General features: G+C 48.8%; 1 protein-coding gene across 1 annotated transcript in view; it reads left to right on the top strand.

Annotated features, from left to right (window-relative positions):
• The first annotated feature begins 1,034 nt into the window (after window positions 1-1,034).
• The window catches only part of UBE2QL1 (ubiquitin conjugating enzyme E2 QL1), a 51,310-nt gene continuing 30,971 nt past the window's right edge, over window positions 1,035-21,373 (top strand). The window contains exon 1 of the mRNA XM_064270482.1: window positions 1,035-1,815. Coding sequence (XP_064126552.1) covers window positions 1,054-1,815 — 762 coding nt within the window. The 5' untranslated portion in view covers window positions 1,035-1,053. The remainder of the gene's footprint in view (window positions 1,816-21,373) is intronic.

The following is a 21,373-nucleotide window of genomic DNA, read 5'->3' as shown; positions in this document are numbered from 1 at the left end:
GGGGACCTCACCCCGGAGCACAGGGCCCCTCGGCGAGCCGGCGGGGGGTAGCGGGGCCGGCGTGGGGCGGTGCATTCGCGTGGTGTTAGACCTTTCGTAAGAGGTGCTGCGAAACCGCTCCTCTTTAGGAGGCGGACAAGCGTCCCGCATCTTCACCTCCAGCCCCTAGCTCCCGATCCTTCGATCAGGCCTCATGAAAATGTCCCCCGCCACTTGTCCCCGGCCCCCACCAACGCGGGACTGCTGGCGGGATACGGCTGCGTCTGATCCCGGGAATCAATCACAGTTTGCTTTCCACCTGTCCCGGCTCCTGTCCCCTCCGGAGGGTCTAACGGGGTTAAGTGGGGTCGCAGGCTGAGGGCCGCGGCCAGCCCGGACCCGGGGACGGAGACCCGTGCCTCTGAACCCGGTCCGCGCGCCCCTTGGCCGCCTGCGCCCTTGGCGGCTCCCAGCTGCACCGCCCGCGCCCCTACCCGGCCCCGCGCCGCGGCCGCGCGCTGTCTCCCTCCAGCGGCCGCGCGCGTCGTCGCGGGAGCCGGGTGGCGGGCGAGCGAGCGGGCGGGGCGCGCAGGCAGCCGGCTGCCCCGCCCCGGCCCCCGCCGCCGGTGCCGCCCCCTCCGCCGCGCTCGGCTCAGACTGAGCAGCGCCTCTGCAATGTCAGCAGCCGCAGCAGCGGCGACGCGAGCGCCAGCGGCCGGGGCTCCGCGGTAGCAGCCAGTGCTCACGGCCCGGCGGGCGCGCACGGCGCCGGCCCGGGGCCACCTCGCTGCTCTGGGCGCTGCGGGCGGCTCGGCGGCCACTCGGACACGGACTCGCCGGCAGCCGCGCACAAAGGGCCGGCGACCCGGCTGCGCGCCGCGTTCCCCGCCTCGCTGCCCGCCCGGGCGCCGGCGCCGGAGCGGCCCGTCCTATGACAGCGGGCTGAGCGCGCGTGCTGCCCGCTGCGCTGCGCCACGGCCGCCGGCCCCGGGGTGGCCCCGCCGCGCCCAGCTGAGCTGCCTCGCCGGCGGGGCAGGAGCCCAGAGAGCCTGCCGGCTCCGGGCCGAGCTTAAGATGGCCACGCTGCTCCGTAAGATCGGGCTCATTCGCCTGCACAACCGGGACACCGAGGACCCCAAACACCACCACAACCACCGCGGCGGCGGCGGCGGCCAGCAGAGCGCGTCGCTGCGCGGCAAGGGCGGCGCCAAGAGCGGCGGCCACAAGCAGCCCCCGCCGCACCCCGGCGGCGCCGGCGACGCTAGCCCGGGGCCCGGCAAGGGCCGGCGAGCGAACGAGCTGGCCCAGCGTGACAGGCCCGCGGTGGGGGCTGCAGGCGCAGCGGGGGCGGCGGGCGCCGGGGGCCCCCGCGAGCGGGCGGCGGGCGCCAGGGCGGGGCCGGGGCCGGCGGTGGCCGCGGGCAGCAGCCTGGTGCCCGCGGCGCGACAGCAGCACTGCACGCAGGTGCGCAGCCGGCGGCTCATGAAAGAGCTTCAGGACATCGCGCGCCTCAGCGACCGCTTCATCTCCGTGGAGCTGGTGGACGAGAGCCTCTTCGACTGGAATGTGAAGCTGCACCAGGTGGACAAGGACTCGGTGCTGTGGCAGGACATGAAGGAGACCAACACCGAGTTCATCCTGCTCAACCTCACCTTCCCTGACAACTTCCCCTTCTCGCCGCCCTTCATGCGGGTGCTTAGCCCGCGCCTGGAGAATGGCTACGTGCTGGACGGCGGCGCCATCTGCATGGAGCTGCTCACGCCGCGCGGCTGGTCCAGCGCCTACACCGTGGAGGCCGTCATGCGCCAGTTCGCCGCCAGTCTGGTCAAGGGGCAGGTAAGGCCGCGGGCCGGGATCCGAGGGCGCTGGGGGCGGGCCGGGGCGACCGCCGAGAGCAAGGGCCCGCGGGGGCACAGGGGGCGCGGGGGTCGGGCGCGAGCCGGAGGGCAGCCGAGCTCAGCGGCCGGTGGTCGCAGGATCCCCTGGATCTTTTTCCCTGCCCGCGGGCAGCCGGGGGCGCAGCGGCTGGCGGGCGCAGGGTCCCTGGGGTCTCCCTCTTGTCGCGGTCTGAGCGCGCAGCTCGGTTCCTTCTGGCATGCCTCCGACGCGAAGAAGCTCCTTGTGCCCCCGTGTCTGTCACCTACGCTGTATCCCCTTCCTGGCTCTCCAGTCCCTCTCTGGGGCTTGCTCCCCATTTCTTTGAAATTCGGTATTTCTCTTCCTCCCTGGCTCTCGCTTTCTCCTTCTCCTCGCTCCCCTATCCTCTTCTCCTGTCTTTCTCCCCTGGCTCCACTCTCCGATCTCACAAGCCCTCCAGCCTCTCCCTTCCCCTCCCCGTCTGCCCCTGTCCCCTGCAGGTCTTCTGTCTCCATAATCTCCGTGAAGACGGGAACTTTCTGTGTACCTGATGATCTAAGTGTCCGGCCCAGCCTATCGCCCCTACACACACACAGGCACACGCGCACATACCACATACGCACGCAGGTTTCTCCGGAGATGTCCGAGGAAGGTGCTCTGCAGACGGCCACATGCCCGCTGGGGAACCCGCTCCCTGCTCCCTCCTCCTGAGCAGAATCTAGTCCAAAGGTGACAGTTTCGCTCTTGAGAAACATCTTTACGGAGGAGGAGGTGTGGTTTAAGCACTCCCTAAGTGACAAAGGCAGACTCCCTCAAAGAAAGGCCAGTTCCTTCTGGGGAGCCTCCTCTCCCTGCTGCTGCCTGGTCTGGGACCCTCACGTTCCCAGTCTTGGTCTTTCACATACCTTGTTTCTTCCTTTTGTTTCCTGCTGCCCCCAGGAATTAAATCTTTTATTTTATATGTGTGTTATTTTAACTGAATACTGAAATAAGGGATAAGCTGTGGCACTGAGTCGTCTCACCTAGGGCACCAGGAGGCAGCTCTACCTAAAGAAACCCCTGAGAACTTGAGGGCCGTGAATGAATGACTCTTCAGAGATATGTCCTCACCTGGCTGTAGGCCGGGGCATAATGGCCTTAGCTTCCCACATTCTATGCTCTTTACCGTGTTCAAATCAGTGTTTCCCTGAATCACTATTACACACTCCGTGGTTAGATTGTGTTTCATTCGGACATCTATGAGATCTGTGAAGAATCACTGCTTTGTTGGCAGACCCTTGGTGGCTCCTTTGATCTTTCCACAGCTAGCAAAGAAAGAGCCTTGAGTCCTGTCCCATCACCTGCCTCTGTCACTGCTACTGTGGGACCTTTCACTTAAATCGAGTAACACTGCTTCTGCCAGTTTCACTAGCAGCAGAGACCCTTGGATTCTAAACACACGGCATCCTAGCTCAAATGTGGGAGGGCACATAACTCATGACTGGCCGGAGGGCCTCAATAGCTCTTCTACCAGTCCATCTCTTCTGGGGCACAGGCGCCACACATTTCCTCAGTTAGGAATAGGAAGGATGTAACATCTCTCAGAAGACGTCCTTACCCGGGAGAGGATGGCAGAGCTTCATTTTTCGTCCTGTGGTTAAGTGTTGGCTGATGCAAGGAGCGTGTGATTGATTCAATACAAGCCACGGGGGCAGGGAGTGTCTCTAGTTTTCACACGGGACTGAGACAAATGATCAAATGATGCAGGAGAACATTCCACAAAAAGGACTGGGTTAATTCGTTTGGTATATCCTGGCTGATCAGAATTCTCTGGAACAGTCTGTTACTTTCGTTTGTTCATTCTTCACAGTTTGAAGATGACTTTGGGAACCAGAGGAAGAAGAGATGTGTAATTCTGAATTACAGAATCACGGCATCATAACATTTTAGATTCTGGAGGTCACCTGGGCACAGCTTTTACTCCAGAAGGCGCAGGAAGATAAAGATTGCCAATGAGAAAGGAGCAGGTTTTATTTTTTAAGGGATTATTTCTTAGTAATTTAAATGCTTTTAACTTTTACATTAATGCTATTAATAGTTCTAAATTGGTGCCCAGATACTTCTCTTAAATTAGACAAGGCCTTAAAAAAAAAAATCCATATGAGACCAAATAGCCAACAATTCCTTTAAAACAAAGATACGAATGTAAGGGGACAGAGGAACTGGACGAATGGAAATGAAACAACCAGAACAGAAAAAATAAGAATGTTCACACATTGTGGAGAATGTAACCAATGTCACTGAACACTTAGTGGAGGAATTGTCGAATGGGAACCTAAATTGCCGTGTAAACCCTGAACAAAAGCACAGTAAACCTTTTCTTTATAATCACTTAAGGCACAGTTTCCAAGTTAAACAGACTTCACTATTGAAAATAACTATCTACACGTTTATTTATAATCTGATTAAATCTTAACTGACATCAGTGCCCTCCACCCAGCATTTTATTATCCATTTTGAATTCTATTGCATAAAATTTCTGAATGAAGGTGAAAACTCAGCAATTTTTTTAAACACAAATTCAATTTCTTTGCATGGCCCACGCCAATTTTAGCCTACGGCTTTCCGAAAGAGACTAATGTACGGTGTATGTAGAAAACTCGAGTTGCACTTTAAGAATTGAAAAAAGAATAGTAGTTAATGTTTTGGGATTTTGTGTGTGAAAAGAGTCTGATAGTGTCTCAGATAGCTTGACCGTTACTGTGACTGGGGATCTTGAGTGAATTCACTTACAGGTTGTTCACTGCATATACTGTAGTTAACAAATTGTTGTTGTTGTTGTTGTTAGGTGCGTCAAGTTGGTTCTGACTCATAGTGACCCTACATACAACAGAACAAAACACTGCCCGGCCCTGCACCATCCTCACGATAATTGCTGTGTTCGAGCCCATTGTTGCAACCACTGTGTCAATCCACCTCATTGAGGGGCTTCCTCTTTTTCGCTGGCCCACTGCTTTACCAAGCGTGATGTCCTTCTCCAGGGACTGATCTTCCCGATAACATGTCTAAAGTAAGCGAGATGAAGTCTCACCAGCCTCACTTTTAAGGAGCATTCTGGCTGTACTTCTTCCAAGACAGTTTGTTCGTTCTTCTAGCAGTCCGTGGTATATGCGGTATTCTTCACCCACACCATAACTGACAAGCATCAGTTGTTCTTTGGTCTTCCTTATTCTCTGTCCAGCGTTGGCATGCGTCTGAGGTGATGGAACATACCATGGCTTGGGTCAGGTGCGCTTTAGACCTCAAGGTGACATCTTTGCTTTTTAACACTTTAAAGAGTTCTTTCTTTCACAGTAGATTATCCAAAGCAATGCCATCTTTTGATTTCTTTCTGCTGCTTCCATCAGTGTCAATTGTAGATTCAAGTAAAACAAAATCCTTGACAACTTCAACATTCTCTCCATTTATCATGATGTCACTTATTGGTCTAGTTGTGAGGATTTTTGTTTTCTTTATGTTGAGGTGTAATCCACACTGAAAGATATAAGGCTTTGCCCTTCCTCAGTCAGTGCTCCAAGGCCTCTTCACTTTCAGCAGGCAGTTACCAAATTACCCCCACAGTTAAAGGTAATACTCTTTAGGAAAGCAATCAAGATACCCGATTAGGTATTCAAAGAGAATCGGCACTACTACCAAACCAATAATTAAGAAAGAATTCTTACATCCCAGTTATGTTCCTCTGTTTGATGTGAGTTACTTTTTAGGAGTCATTCTTCTTAATCTACGAAGTTAGAAGAGGCTGGTTTTCCCCTTGGTAACTGCTCAGCTTCACTTCCTGACCTGGGGTTATGCTAAATTCATTTTGTTTCTGTATCTTCAGAGGAATGAAGCTATTTTAAAGGTTTCATTTATAATATTATGAATATATCTGGTTAAACATTTTTGTGTACAAAATAAGGTTATCTTTATCACATGATGCAATAAATTCAATCATTTAACAAGCCTTTCACCTGACTGAAAATTTGGCCCATGTGATCAAAATCTTACCCATGATGTGTTTTGGATTGTGGCTGTTCTGCATTAAATTAACATATAAATTACTTACATAGTATAGTTTATATATAAATACTGATATATGTACCTAGCCTATTTATCTATTACTAAACCGTCTTTTGACTATACAGAAACATTTCAGATAACCATTTTGGTTCTCTGCAATCGGATGAAAATTTCCTGTACTTTTAACATAAACCGGTGAAAATGCTGGACATTTGCATCCTTTATCATTTACTAGACCAAAAGATCCCAGTCTGCAGCTCCTGTGTTGGATGTTTGACACTCAGAAGGTGTGAGATTCTGGTTTGGAAACTAAGCTAACTCGCTGTGTAAGCACAGCACCTGGACTACCTGGACGGAGACCCCGTGTTGCAGTGACGTGAACAGGAAGGACGGTTCACAGACTCAGAGTCCTAGGGTCAGATCAGCTCCCTTCCGCGGTGTCCTTGTTAAGACTGTGATGTTGCCAGGGGCAGAGAACCAGACGGAAGTCAGATGACAGTTCCTTATGCCTCCTCTGTCCCCTCTGAGTGGCGGTGATGATGATGATGATGGCAGCAGCACTCGGCTCACCTTCACTGCTTACACTGGACCACACTCTGGGCCAGCTAGCTCTGAGGAGTCTACCCTAACTTGATTCTACCCCTACCCTGGCCATTGTGTGGGTTAGGAAAGGTGGCTAGGCAGAGCTGGGGCAAATTAATAGGGCTCTCAGTTCTAATAATAGCTGAGGAGTGGCCGGCTGCACACCAGCTGGCATCGGTGGGTGGGGATGTCAGCCCTGTGGGCGAGTAAGCACCTTGATGTTTCCAGGGAAGTCATTTATTAACGCAACCCGCGTGATGACCGCCTGTGTCTGCAGAGAGCAGATAGCCAGCCGGCCATCAGCGGAGGAGTCTGAGAGCTATGAGACTAAGGGAGCCTCAGACCCTAGCGTCTGAGTTAAAAGTGTGTGAGCCACTCCAGGACAGCACGTCTGCTGACAGTGCCGGGTCCTGGGATTTCTGAACACAGGAAGTGGGCAGGCAACCCCAGTTGTCTGAATGGGGTGAGAGGGGAAGGAGCTTGTGTAGCTCGGTTTTGTTTAAGGCTATCCTGCATCATGAGTCGACATTAGGGCTTAAAGAAGACTCTCCCATGTGTGTAACCGGAAAGCAAACACACGCACAGAGTACATACACGTGAGGGCAGTGGCGGGTCAGTGGTAGATTTCTCACCTTACACGTGAGAGACCCAGGTTCCATTCCCAGCCAACGCATCTGATGCGCAGCCACCACCTGTCAGTGGGAGCTTGCATGTTGCTGTGATGCTGAACGGGTCTCAGCGGAGCTCTCAAACTAAGACAGACCAGGAAGAAAGGCCTGGTGATCTACCTCTGAAAATTAGCCAGTGAAAACCCCATGGATCACAACAGTTTGATACCATTGAGCATGGGGCCACCATGAGTCAGGGGCTGACTCAACAGCAGCTAACAACTATATATACACGTGTGTGTGTGTGTGTGTGTGTGTGTCACACCACACACAAAACCTATCTTCAGAACTTTTTCCAAATTACTAGACCTAGAAACAGCATTTTACTCCTGACTCCCAAATCACTGGGTGTCCTCCAAAGAAAAGTGACGAAGATGGACAGCCCCTTGGGTTCCTAAAATCCACGGACTTCTCTGTTGCCTTCTACGCTAACGCTGAGTGAGTGAAACCAGACCGAGGGAATCGGATTCCCAGAATGGGCCTCCCTGCTAAGGACCAATAAATATCCTTTGCTCCTGACCTAATCTCAGTGGGCCATGGTGAATTGGAGCCACTTAAATTCTTGGTCACATATTATGTTTCAAGGCCCCAAAATGCCTAATTTATCTATACTCACCTACTCATTGCTGTTGAGTGGATTCCAACTCACAGGGACCCTATAGGATAGAGTAGAACTGCCCCGTAGAGTTTCCAAAGCTCTGCTCCTTACGGAAGCAGATGACCACATCTTTCTCCTGAGGAGGAGCTGGTGGGTTCAAACCACCGACCTTCCAGTTAGCAGCTGAGCACTTAACCACTGTGCCACCAGGGCTCCCTAATTTCTCTATTGAAAAAACAAGACATTGCCATCAAGTTGATCCCGACTCATAGCGACCCTGTAGGGCAGAGTAGAACTACCCCATAGAGTTTCCAAGGAGCGGCTGGTGGATTCAAACTGTCAACCTTTTGGTGAGCAGCCAAACGCTTAACCGCTGCACCACCAGGGCTCCAATTTACCTGTAGAACTGTTAATTTCCTTAATCTAAAATCTCTAAGACCCCCACGTCAGTGGAGTTGAATTAGACTAGTGACCTCCCTGTATTCTGCACTCCTTTTGCAGAGCCGAATCATTCCTTTTGAACTAAAATTTCACGCCAGAAATTTAGTTCTTGGCATAAAAGAATGGCCATAGTAAATGTTTTATGTGGCAGAGGAAAAAAAAAAAATCTGTGAGCTTCTCACCTATTTCAGCTGACACAAAACTTTAAAAACCCAAACGGGAATTGATGAACCTCGTCATCACCTCGTTTCCCTGGAGGTTGTTGCTGGTTTGGAAGGTAACGTGGTGGAGCCCATTTGGCTGTCCCAGGGCCACATAGCAGAGTGCGCAGGATCTGGTGGGGACCTTGGGCACAGCTTTGAGAAGAGAAGCAGCAGGTGTGTAGAGGAAGCTGGATGAGCTGAAGGGTACCTAGGATCGTCAAAGGGCGGGATGGCGCCCCCTGACTCATCCAGTTTCCAGTGTTCTTTGAGTCACTGTGTTTTTCTGTCCTGTACTGTGTGTCAGGGACAGAGAGAATCACCAGTGACTGTTGACTGTGCAGCCTGAGGTATCCATAGGCTTCGCGGTTCAAGAAAAAAATAGCTTCTTGTTCTGCTATCAAGTAGGGCAGGCAGGAGGGCTCCACGGGACTCTGTGTCCTAAAAATAGTGCTGGTTCCCTGGTGAGGGTTCTTATCCCGCAGTGAGCCCAGCAGTTAGTAAAATAACCACTTACTTTACCCTGAGCTGTGGCCTTTGCAGGACGAGCTGCATTTGTAAGACCAGAGTGTAAATGCATTTGTGTTTCCTTTTCTGAGTTACATTAAGGGACAGTAGAGATCTGCTTTTCTTGGTAAGGTGCAGCATAGTTTTTGTTTGTTTTTAATGGAAGGGGCCAACGAGCACAGCAAGATGAAGTTCATATTAAAGCCTGACACCTGTGATTCTGTACCCCCTTTTTCATCCCGAGGAACAGACACACCTGGATCCAGGTTTGGAATTAAGGAAGTCTCCCCAAAACCATGTTGGGGATGACTGAGGAACCAGCCGAAAGGGCTTTCATATTTAAAAAAAAAAAAAAAAAAAGAGCTGCCAGTCATACTAGATTCTTTGAGCCTCTTTTCAGATCTCCTTGAATCATGGTTTTACAGCTATAAACATGATGATAAGGTGGGGTGTGGGGAGAGAAGGAGGATGGTGAACTGAAGGGTAACTGAAAAGCCCTCTCTGCCTGCCCTTCTCCACCTGGCCCTAAGTCAGATTCCCTGGGGAGCACTTGGAGTCCCTGGGGGTGCAAACGGTTAACACGCTCAGCTGCTAACCAAATGGAGGTTTGAGTCCACCCAGAGGCACCTCAGAAGAAAGGCCTGGGGATCTACTTCTGAAAAATCAGCCACTGGAAACCCCATGGAGCGCAGTTCTACTCTGACTCACGTGGGGTGGCCATGACTGAGAGTCAGCTCCATGGCAATGGTTGGTTGCTTGCTTGCTTGGCTGGGGAGCTCTTAAATTATTCTGGCCCAGACCTGCACCCAAGATTCCCATTTCTTGGATCCAGGATGGGGCCCTGGAAGAGACTTGTAAAAAATCTCCTGGGTGAATTCTTATGAACAGCCAGGGTTGAAACCTGCTGCCTGCATACCAATAACTGTCCGTCTTTTTCCACCTCTATCTGGGCGTATCACCTCTCCCATCAGCAACCACAGCAGTGAGTTTCTGGTGGTGGAGGGTATAATTTGAACCCTCTGCCCCCACCTTGCTTGGAGTCACTGGGTCTGTCAACCCTGACTCAGTCCTCTTGAAGCCCCGCTTTTGTAGAGAAGGCCATCGTAAAACCAAGTCCCTCTGCCATGAACAGCTTGCATTGACCATGAGAAGCTGTGAACTCTAAAAAATAATGTGGTCAAGAAAATTCACTCACAGTTGAGGAGGTCAGACTTCCCAGAACATCAATCAATCAATCGGTCAATTCGGATGACATAGGTATAGAGTACCTACCATGTACCAGATAACCCCCTGCTGTCGGGCGGATTTTGACTCACGGCAACTCCATGTGTTCCAGAGTAGAGCTGCTTCATGGGGTTTTCTTGGCTCTAATAGTTACAGAAGCTGATTGCCAGGCCTTTCTTCTGCACTGCTGTTGGTTGGGTACCAACTGCCAACCTTTAGGTTAGTAGGCAAGCACAAACTGTTTGCACCGCCCCGGGACTTCAAGTGCCGGATACTTACTAAATTTCAGGCATACATGTAAGGTCCTGCCTCGAGAGAACATCTGTCTAATGGGGATAATTCAGAACCACTCACGTTTGCCTCTGAAGCTCATCAGGACCTACCGAGTGCCTTCACAATGATATTTGGCTTCATATTTGGGTTAAGTGCACATTCCTTGAATATAAACGGACCGGACAATTGTCCTTGGCCTGGGTGTGCCCTGGAGATGTGGGAGAGGTGGGGTCCTGGGGCTGGGAAGGTCTAACAATCCTGTGTGGCATCCGCAGAGGGAACACTTCCCCTAAGAGGTCAAGGCCTTGACTTTAACAATGAGCATTGCTCCCTTGTTGCAAAGTGTCATCTACACTTCCCTACTGGGTCAGTCAGCAAACCAAGATAAGGCTTATTGTCCAGTGATGTCCTCCCCTAACCTATGTCATTCATTCACTCACCACCATTTGCCGGGCCTGACCCTTGGTGTTCCCATGGTGAGGCTTCCCTTTTCTGTGTGTCGTCCTCACTGCCTCTCCTTGGCTGGATAATCTGGTGAGAGCAGGAGGGAGCAGGCTGAAAGGGGGTGTCTTCATTCCCTAGTGCTGCTGTATGCATCAGGAATACCATGAGTGGGTGGCTGTAAAGAACAGAAATTTATTTTCTTACAGTTCAGGGGGCTGTAAGTCCAAATTCAGGGTGTGGGTCGAGGGGAAGACTCAGCGTTAGCTCCTCTCTCACTTTCTCCAGCCCGGTGTGCCTCAGCTTCTTGGCGAGGTCCATGTGGCACCTGCCTTCCCCTCACCTGTGCCTGCTTGTCTCTGTCTCATCTGCTCTTCTTTTATTTCACAGGTGATGAGGTTAAGACACACCCTACACTGATAAGGCCGCATCAACATAACAGAAAAGCCAATTCCCAAGTGGGGTCACATCAACTTGTATTAAAAAAAAAAAAAGCAAACCCATTGCCATTGAGTAGATTCTGACTCATAGCGACCCTACAGGACAGAGTAGAACTGCCCCATAGGGTTTCCAAGGAGCAGCTGGTGGATTCAAACTGTTGAACTTTTCCTTGGCAGCCAAACCCTTAATCTCTGTGCCGCCAGGGCTCCTCCACTTGTGTAGAGGTCAGGATTCCAAAACACAGGGCCGGATTACCCAATAAGCAAGGTCCGCACGGGATCAGTTGTGCCTTCCCGCCAATCTGCAGTGCACAATTTTACCTGTCCCCCACCTCGTCAACACTGTGGTGAAACCCATGTGAAATTGCTCACCACAGATTAGCAAGTAAATGCAATGAAGCCCATGCGCCGTGCTTACTGGTTAACCCGCCCCTGGCCAGGAAGCTATTCAGTCCATAACAGGGGACCTAGGACAGCAGACTGGGAAGGCTGGGACACGAAGATGTTGGGACTAATCTGGCGGCAAAGATTGGAAAAGGCTGCAGGTGTGGCTGCAGAGACAGGCAGGGGGTGCCTGAGGTGCCCTTCCCAGCTGGCAGGTCCAGGAGCCTTCAGGGAGCAGGTGTGGACCTGTGTGAGGGCCAAGGCCAACTCATGTTTCATAGCTTTTGAGCCCATCCTTCCACTCATCTGCTTGGAGTTCTTCAGTCCCCATGTGGATCTCTTGCCTCCCTCCGTCCTCCCTGCTGCCACCTGAGGGGTTCCTCTAAAATGCACACTGGCCTTCTTGCACCGTGACCCCCTTTCAGAATAGCGCCGGAGCCCCTAGCCTACCCAGCAGACCACTCCCACCGGCCTGGCCCAGCCACAGTGCCCACTGGGCTGGCTTTCTCTGTGCCAGTGCTTCAAACTCGTTCCTTCAAATTTGAATGCCTGCTGAGAATTTGAATTTCTAACAAGTTCCCGGAAACCTTGGTGGTGTAGTGGTTAAGTGCAAGGGCTACTAACCAAAGGGCCAGCAGTTCAAATCCACCAGGTGCTCCTTGGAAACTCTATGGGGCAATTCTACTCTGTCCTACAGGGTTGCTATAGGGTCGCTATGAGTCGGAATTGACTCGACGGCAGTGGGTTTGGCTTGGTGGTTTGAACAAGTTCCCAAACCAAACAGAAACCAAACCCATGGCCATCCAGTCGATTCCGACTCACAGAAACCTTACAGGACAGAGTAGAACTGCCCCATAGTTTCCAAGTAGTGGCTGGTGGATTCAAAGTGCCAGCTGTTTGGTAACAGACCGAACCCTTAACCACTGCACCACCAGGGCCCTGACAAGCCCCCAGGCAGTGCCAATGCTGCTGGTTAGGGATCACTTCCGAGAACCACTAGTAGAGCAGTGGTTCTCAAAATTTTTTGTACTTAAGAACCATCTGCGGATCTTGTTAAAACGTAAATTCAGTATATCTGGCAGGCAAAGGCAAATTCTCAGCAGAGGGTTGAACCGGAACAAATGGGTTTAAAGCCCTGCTGTGCACCTCCTAAGCCTGGAAAGTCCTCTCCCTGTCCTCAGGGCAGCCTGGGTGCAGGATACAAACCCTGCTGGGTGCCCTGTCCTCTGCAGAGCCTGTGACCACGCCGCCAAAGAAAGCCATGCCTTCCTCCTTGGAACTGCTCTGCTCAGTCTGCAAAGGGCAGATTTCTGTGCTAGACTGCGTTCACATATTTACAAGGATGTTTTCCCTTCTCCTTCACGGTGGTGACATGTTGTCTGTGCCAAATAACCATGTTTGTCACACTACTTGCTTATCTGGGCAGACACACCCTCCCCTCTTACAACCCAACATCATAATTGCAAACGTGTGTCAGGTGCTTCTAGGCAACAGCTGCTGTACCGAGTGCTTCATAGAAGCCCTTTGATTAATTCCTTACAATCCCTGCGAGGTGGGTTCTATTGTTATTTCATTTTTTCTGGACAAGGAAACTGAGTCCTGATGAACTGCCTATTGGCGAGCAGAAGCCACAGTGACCAGATGCCACTTGCAGAAATGTGCACAAATCCTGGTGACCCCACGTGTGCAGAGTAGAACTAACTGCCCCGTAGGGTTTTCAAGGCTGTGACTTTTCAGAAGCAGATCTCTAGGCCCGCCTTTGAGGCGCCACTGGGTGGATTTGAACTGCCAACCTTTAGATTAGTAGTCGAGCAGAACAGTTTATGCCACCCATGAGAATCGATGCGATGGCAGCAGGTTTGTGGGGTTTTTTGTACCTAGATGGGTGGCTGCGCTTCTGTGTGGCTTAGCAACAACTCTTAGAAACCATCAACAAGGGCAGGGATAGTGGCTCCATCCAGTCTGGAGTGTGGTGCTGAGCGGCTGGCAAAGGTGGACGAGCACATTGGTCAAGTCCGCTCTGAGCACATTGCCGCCTTTGTGCACACAGGAGAGTATTTTCCTTCTCCAGCTGCAGGAGGAAGGTACTTGTTGCTGCTCTGCTTCCTCTTCACCCAAAAAGGAAAGGCATTTTAAAGATTCTGAAAATAACCCCAGAAGAAAGAACACTGTTTAAAACGTAATTGTTAATGTTGGTAAAGCTCGCTCAGATTGAAGAAATTATTACTTTAAAATTAAATTCTCATCAAGTGATTACTAACTCCCCATCACGGTATTTGGTGGGCTTCTGGAGATTTTTTGAGTTCTTTGACGAGAGACAGTAAGGAAGGGCTATCTTATGAGCAAAATAACTAACATAATGCACCAGACCGCTCTTACCGCTGAAATGTTTCCAGCTTACTTGGGAATTGAAGGAAAAAAATTTCAGAAAAATATCGTAAGGGTGCTATCTCAGTTTCCTAGTGCTGCTGTAACAAGAATACCACAAGGGGGTGGCTTTAAAGGACAGGATTTTATTTGCGCACAGTTCTGGACACGAAAAGTCCAAACCTGGGTCTCAGGCACGTAGAATCCTTCCTTGTGGGTAGTCCCGGGCATTCCTTGGGTCCCTGGCTTGTAAACGACCCTCTCTGGATCCTGCAGCTGCCTCTTGTTTGTCTGACCTCCAGTTCTTGGGACCAGGTGGGCTTCTCTGTCTATCCTGGTCTTTTTATAATTCAGGAGTTGATTAGGTTTAGAACCCACCTTTGTTATGTTAATTAGGTCACACATTAGTATGGCCCATTAGCATAACAAAGAAACCCTTATTTCCAAACAGGATCACATTTATGGGTACAGGGGCCAGAACTGGAGCCCTGATGGCATGGTGGTTAAGAGCTTGGTTGCTAACCAAAATGTCAGCAGTTCGAATCCACCAGCTGCTCTTTGGAAACACTACGGGCAGTTCTACTCTGTCCTATAGGGTCACTATGAGTCCAGATTAACTGGACAGCAGTGGGTTTGGTTTATTTGGTAGGGCCAGGACTACAACACAGGTTTTAGAGAGACACAATTCAGTCCTTAAGAGGCACTTTCCATGTTTTTAATCTTGAAAATCAGACATTTCAAAAATCAAAATATGGAGTTACAGAATTTATTATTGTGCTGGTTATGGTAAAAAGCAGTTTTTAATATTTTATACATTTGGCCATGTTGTGCACATAATTATTAAAACAATTATTTTTGCCTTTTTATCAAAAAAAAGAGCCCTGGTGGTACACTGGTTAAGTGCTATGACTGCTAACCAAAAGGTCAGCAGTTCGAATCCACCAGCTGATCTTTGGAAACCCTATGGGGCAGTTCTACTCTGTCTGTAGGGTCGCTATGAGTCAGAATCAACTCAACAGCAACGGGTTTTGGTTTTGGTTTCAAAAGATACCAATACGTATGTATTGGTGTCTTCAGCTGTGTTATCTAGAGAAGCAAAACCAGTAAAGCATATAAATAGATGTGTAGAGATTTATTTCAAGGAAACAGCACACATGATTGTAGAGGTGGGAACATCCCAAGTCAGTGGATCAGGATAGAGGCTTCTCCTGATTCGTGTAGCCGCAGAGGCTGGCGAACCCAAGATTGGCATGTCAGAGATCAGGGCTCTTGCTCACAGGCTGTGAAGGCCAACTAATCCCAAGACTGGCAGGTAAGACCGCAAGGCTTCTCCTGATTCACAAAGCTGCAGGGGCTGGCGAACCCAAGATCAGCAGGTTGGAGAACAGGACTCTTGCTCACAGGCTGTGAAGATTGACGAATCCCAAGGTAGGTAGGTAAGCTGCTAGCTCAAGTCCCAAGAACTGGAGGTCAGACAAACAAGAGGCAGCGGCAGGATCCAGAGAGGGCAAAAGCCAGAACGCCCATTTATATTTGGATTCAGGCTACATGCCCAAGGAAACTCCTATCCAACTGATCGGCTACTCACAGCAGAGTCCATCATGGGGGTGATCACATACAAACACTGAGAACCGTGGCTCAGCCAAGCTGACACACCATCTCAACCATCACAATTACGGTGATTTTTAAATGTCACGTGGGGTGCCGTGTTGCTTCCCATGAGATGTCAGTGGGAATTGGGTAGAATTGTACAAAATAACTATTAATTGCTGTGACTTTTCATCTGAGCTGGAGCCCTCTCATGAATGACATACCCCACTCAACTCTGCTTCCCAGGCAGGGGAATGTTATGGAGGAAGCTAGCTGGAATTGAACTTGTTGCCAGCTTGATCCACTTGTCACTAGTTGGCTGTCATGAGCCTTTAAAGTACAGCTTTCTAAAAGTCATCAAAACAATAAGCCAGTAATAAGATCTGTACCTTCCCTCTGTGTGATGGGATGGTTGTTCATCTTCATGGAAGCTGCCCCCTGCTGCTCACGGGTGTATCTGGGGGCATCCCCTTCCCCTGGGGTCGGAGCCCTCCTCCTGGCTGGCCTGGGGAAAGGGAAAGAAACAGTTGCCGTTCAGCTCTGATTCATACTGACCCCCCGTGTGCGAGAGTAGAACTGTGCTCCGTAGGGTTTTCCATGGATGATTCTTCACAAGTAGATCACCGGCCCTTTCTTCCTAGGCACCTCTGGGTGGACTCAAATCCCCAACCTTTCCATTAGCAGCTGAGCACATTAACCTTTCACAACAAATCTGCTGCCATTGAGTCAATTCTGAATCATGGTGACCTTGTGTGCTCCAGAGTAGAACTGAGCTCCATGAGGTTTTCTTGGCTGTAATCCTTATGGAAGTGGGTTGCCAGGCCTTTCTTCCCAGCTGCTGCTGAGTGGGTTCCAACCTGTTGTTAGGTGCTGTTGAGTCAATTCCAACTCATAGTGACTCCATGCGACAGAGTAGAACCACGTCAGAGGGGTTTCTAGGCTGTAACGCCAGGTCTTTTCTCCCACAGAGCCACTGGGTAGGTTCAAACCACCAACCCTTTGGGTAGCTGCCAAGCACTTACCCGTTGTGCCACCAGGGCTTCTTTAGATGAGCACAAGCTGTTCAAGCTGGAAGAAGCCCCATGCACAGTAGCAGGTTAGGATGTCCCAGCAGAAGTGCTTTCATCCAAAGTGAAGCATTCCTGAAACCCTTGAAGGTGAGCTGCGGGGCGTGGCTGCTGCCGACCCCACCACCCAAAGACCCTCGGCTTGCTTTCTCTTTGGTCGTTTTTATAGTTTACATTATGAAACATCGTAATCTTAGAAATCTCCTAGAAGACGTTTGCTCTAACCATAGAGGTCAACCAGTAAAATTGCATAAAGCTTAAATGGCATTATTATAACTCATAAATAATGCCAACCTAATAAAAAGTGAGTATGAATTCTCTGGAATTGAATTATGGTGATTGTTTTCTAAATAATATTATTTAAAAGGGGATCCTGGCATCTGCGTTTTTATAAACAAGAAAGAGGGAAGTTTCTTGTCGGTTATTCTCATAAATCAGTCAGAATGGAACAGGAGACCCTGGGAGCCGCCCCCTGCCCCCTCTTACCCTGACGAGGCCATCTGGAGGACTGCCACAGGCTCCTTGGCGTGTGGGGACACCTGTGGACCCCTCCCCAAAACAGTGTTTTTAAATTCATGAAAGAAAATGCATAAGACTCCAAGGGAAGCCAATTATACTGAAATCTGATTATCAAATTAAAAAATGTGATTAAAATGAAAATATGAAATTTTGAAAACACTTGATGTTTAACCCATTCAATATCAAGATCTAGAGGCAGGTCTAATAACTACCATAATTTGATGTAGCAATAAGCATAAAATGATATTTCAAGGCATCTGCAAACTGTAATTTTGTGATTTCTGTTGTTGTCAGATGCCATCCAGTGATCTCCAACTCATAGTAACCCTTTGTACAACAGAACAAAACACTGCCCGTTCCTGTGCCGTCCTCCTGATGGTCGTTGCGCATGAGCCCATTGCTGCAGCCACTGTGTCAGTCCATCTCATCGAGGGTCCTCCTCTTTTTCATTGACCCTCTACTTTACTATGCATGATGGCCTTCTCCAGGGACTGATCCCTCCTGACAACGTGTCCAAAGTATGTGAGACGAAGTCTCACCATCCTTGCTTCTAATGAGCATTCTGGCTGTACATCTTTCAAGACAGGTTTGTTCATTCTTCTGGCAGTCTACGGTATATTCAATAGTCTTCGCCAACACCATAATTCAAAGGCATCAGTTCTTCCATCTCCCTTACTCTATTGGGGACAAAATCAAGGCATTGGTAATACTGCTGTGGTTTTTTCTCCTTCAACCATAATTAAAAGGAGTGCTGAATTTCATTAGACATTAGTGAAAAAAAAGACATTTTCCCATCCAAGTTTACATCCCTTGGGGTCGGTGGGCCCCAGGTTAGGAGCCCCAGATCATGCATAGCACTAAATGTTGAAAGCTGTCCCAGGAAAGATTTCAGAACTTATGTGCAGCTGGGGGCCAGAAGCATCAGGAGCGAGGTCTGGGAGCCCCATGTGTTGTGTCAGTTCCTCCCAGGCTTTGAACTGGTTCATTCCAGTTTGAACCCCTGCTGAGAATCTGCATTTCCACCCCAAATATACTGAACCAGGTGATTCTTATGTGTAATACATTTTGAGAACCACTGCTCTACTAGTGGTTCTCAGATCTAGTCCATAACCAGCAGCATTAGCATCGCCTGGGAACTTAGAAATGCAAATTCTCAGCAGTGGTTAGAATCGCCACAAAGTGGTTCCAAGCCGTGGCTCCTCCATTTTGTTATGTGGGATCGGGATAAATCCTGGAGCTAGAGGCAGAGACGGCTCCAGTCCTATTGCCTTCTCTTGCACACAGATCACTGCTGGGCAAGTGTCTCCCTTCTGAGCCTCAGGTGCCTCACCTAAAGGGAAGGAACAGAACCCGCACTTCGCAGAGAATCCTGGTGCTCAAAGGGCCTTGCGTACAAGCGGTGATCAATAGATGTTGCTTTTTTAAAATAATTTTATTTGTTGTTGGTGTTGAGAACATGCACAGCAGAATCTCTACATGTACAATTCAGTGACATTGGTTACATCCTTAAAGTTGTACAGCCATTCTCACCCTCCTTTTCCAAATTGTTTCTCCTGCATTAACTCACTGCCCCCTAATTTCCTGTCTAATCTTTTGAGTTGTTGTCAGTTCGGTCCCATATAGATAGTTCTTAAAAGCTCACGTGCTCAAGACAGACATTCTTTGCTAATTAAGCTAAACTACTGTTTGGTTTAAAGAAGACTTCAGGAGATATTTTTGATTTAAGGTATAATGTTTAAAGAGTATCTCAGGGCAATAGTTTCAGGGGTTCATCTAGCCTCAATGGCTCAAGAAAGTCTGGATTCCATGAGAAATTGAAATTCTGTTTCACATTTCACTCCCTTTTGACCAAGATTCTTCTATAGAATCTTTGATCAAAACTTTCAGTAATCGTAGCTGGGCAACATCCAGTTCTTCTGATCTTACGGCAAAGGAGGCAGTTGTTCATGGAGGCAAACAGCTATGCATTTCATTGTTCCTTTTTTTAAAAGAAGTAGAATATTTGTTGAAATTAATATACAAGAAAAGTGTGGCCCAAAACCCAGAACTGGGTTGCATTCGACACCCATTACACAAAGGGATCTTTCTTAGCTCTTTGTATTTCACAGTGATAGTGACATCCAGTTGACTCAAATTTTTCCATTCTTGACGATAATTTTACAGATGTTCACAAGTCAGGTTAACCTTGTTACCCTCTTGAAACCAGTGCCTCTCATTGTAGACTCTTTTCATTACCTCTGTGACTTTCCATCATCAAATCATTTCGCACAGTCAGGAGCTGATTTCTGATAATGACCATAATCAAGTTATTGTCCAACCACAGATTTGGCATCTATTTCCTTTCACCGGCGGCACAGTGTTTAAGTGCTCGGCTGCTAACCAAAAGGTCAGTAGTTTGAACCCACCAGCCACTCTGCAGGAGAAAGATATGGCAGTGTGTTTCTGTAAACATTATAGTCTTAGAAACCCTATGGGGCAGTTCTGCTCTATCCTATAGGATTGCTGTGAGTTAGAATTGACTCTATGGCAACAGATAATATAGGAGATTAATGTTATTTAAAACATTTAACCAAATGCTCCTGATATTCATTAAATATTTTTGGAATATTTTCTTCACTACAGAATACAATCCACTTGAAAACTTTCTGGTACCATTTAGTTTCAAGAAGAAAAACGAGTTCATAGATCAAATTTAAATTAAAAAAAAGAAAAAGAACTCTGGAGGCCTTTGAGAATGATCACAGCTAGAACAGAATGAACACACATTATTTCAGTACAATTGAAAGAGAATTTCACCGTCGTCAATTATGCCTTTCTTATACCTTGAGGAAAGGCCCTCTTTCAGTGGCATACAGAGAAACCTAGCTGAAATATTTGACCTGCAGGAATTGTTGAATTTTCTCGTAGACATCTGGGATATTGTGTATGATACTGTGACAGCTGGTGGCTAATCAGCAGTGGATACCCAATGCCCAGTCTCACATAGTCTCAACTGCTCAGTCTGTTGGAGCTCTGAGCACTGATCCAGAAGGTAGGCAACGACTTCCCGCATTGGGTGGAGGTTGCCTAGATGTCTCCAGGGCTCGTCCCACCTCTTAAGACTCTGGTGGGTGGAACTGGAATTTTCACCAGAAGAAGGAATGACATATGGTCAGTGGATGCTCCAAGAAATTTATGCTTTTTTGTGGCATTCTCAACAATTTCCCCCCAGCTGAGCAATATTGAAATGTCACCATCTGAGATCATTCCAGGCATGAACATTCTTCCGTCTCCAGTTCCTCAGCCCACTGTCGTTTTAAGAAAGGACATTATTATTTCACATGGAAACGGTGTTTATAACAATATCTGTCAGTTTGGGAGCCAGGGTGGTGTTGCCATAACGACTGCTCTAGGTTTGTAATTTTTTCAGCATCAGAGTCAGCAAATAGGAACAGTTCTACCTAGCATTGCTCAGACTGTTTTCTTCACGTTTATTTATGGCTTACTCCCTTTCTCTCTCTTTCTTTCCCTGATAAACCAATTATTTAACTATCATTTAATCTTTTGGTTGAGATAGTTTTAGTTGCTCTCATTTCTAATAAAAATCTTGTTGTTGTTAGGTGCCATCAAGTCAATTCCAACTCGTACGACCCTATAGGACAGAGTAGAACTGCCCCATAGGGTTTCCTAGGAGTAAATCTCCAAGTCAAGCCACTGGGTTAGGAGCCTAGCACTCAACCATTGAGCCATTAGGGCTCCAATTCCCGTGTTGCTCCAAACACATCATATAAAGGTCTCAGAAGTCTTGCTGGTTTTCTCCCAGGTATCCCGGTCATATAACCCCTGCTGCTTTCCAGCCCTCACGCCCTCCTGGCTTTGATGGAAAGGGCAGCTGAACCCAGAAGCAGTGATGTCACGATGGGGGTACAGAGGGTGCCGGACTATACCAGGCGACACTGTCTCAGATGTCTTGCTGGTTTTCTCCCAGGTATCCCGGTCATATAACCCCTGCTGCTTTCTAGCCCTCACGCCCTCCTGGCTTTGATGGAAAGGGCAGCTGAACCTAGAAGCAGTGATGTCACGATGGGGGTACAGAGGGTGCCGGACTATACCAGGCGACACTGTCAGAGGGAGTGACACCAAAATGACTGTCTATAAAAATTTTGTGCAGTGTTTCAGCAGAAATTTATTATTATTTATAAAAATATCCCTATAGTTA

This window comes from Loxodonta africana, chromosome 2, assembly GCF_030014295.1.
Source record: "Loxodonta africana isolate mLoxAfr1 chromosome 2, mLoxAfr1.hap2, whole genome shotgun sequence".
Lineage (NCBI taxonomy): Eukaryota > Metazoa > Chordata > Mammalia > Proboscidea > Elephantidae > Loxodonta > Loxodonta africana.
Note: the sequence above shows the minus strand (reverse complement) of the source record. Positions and strands in the feature narration are given on the sequence as shown.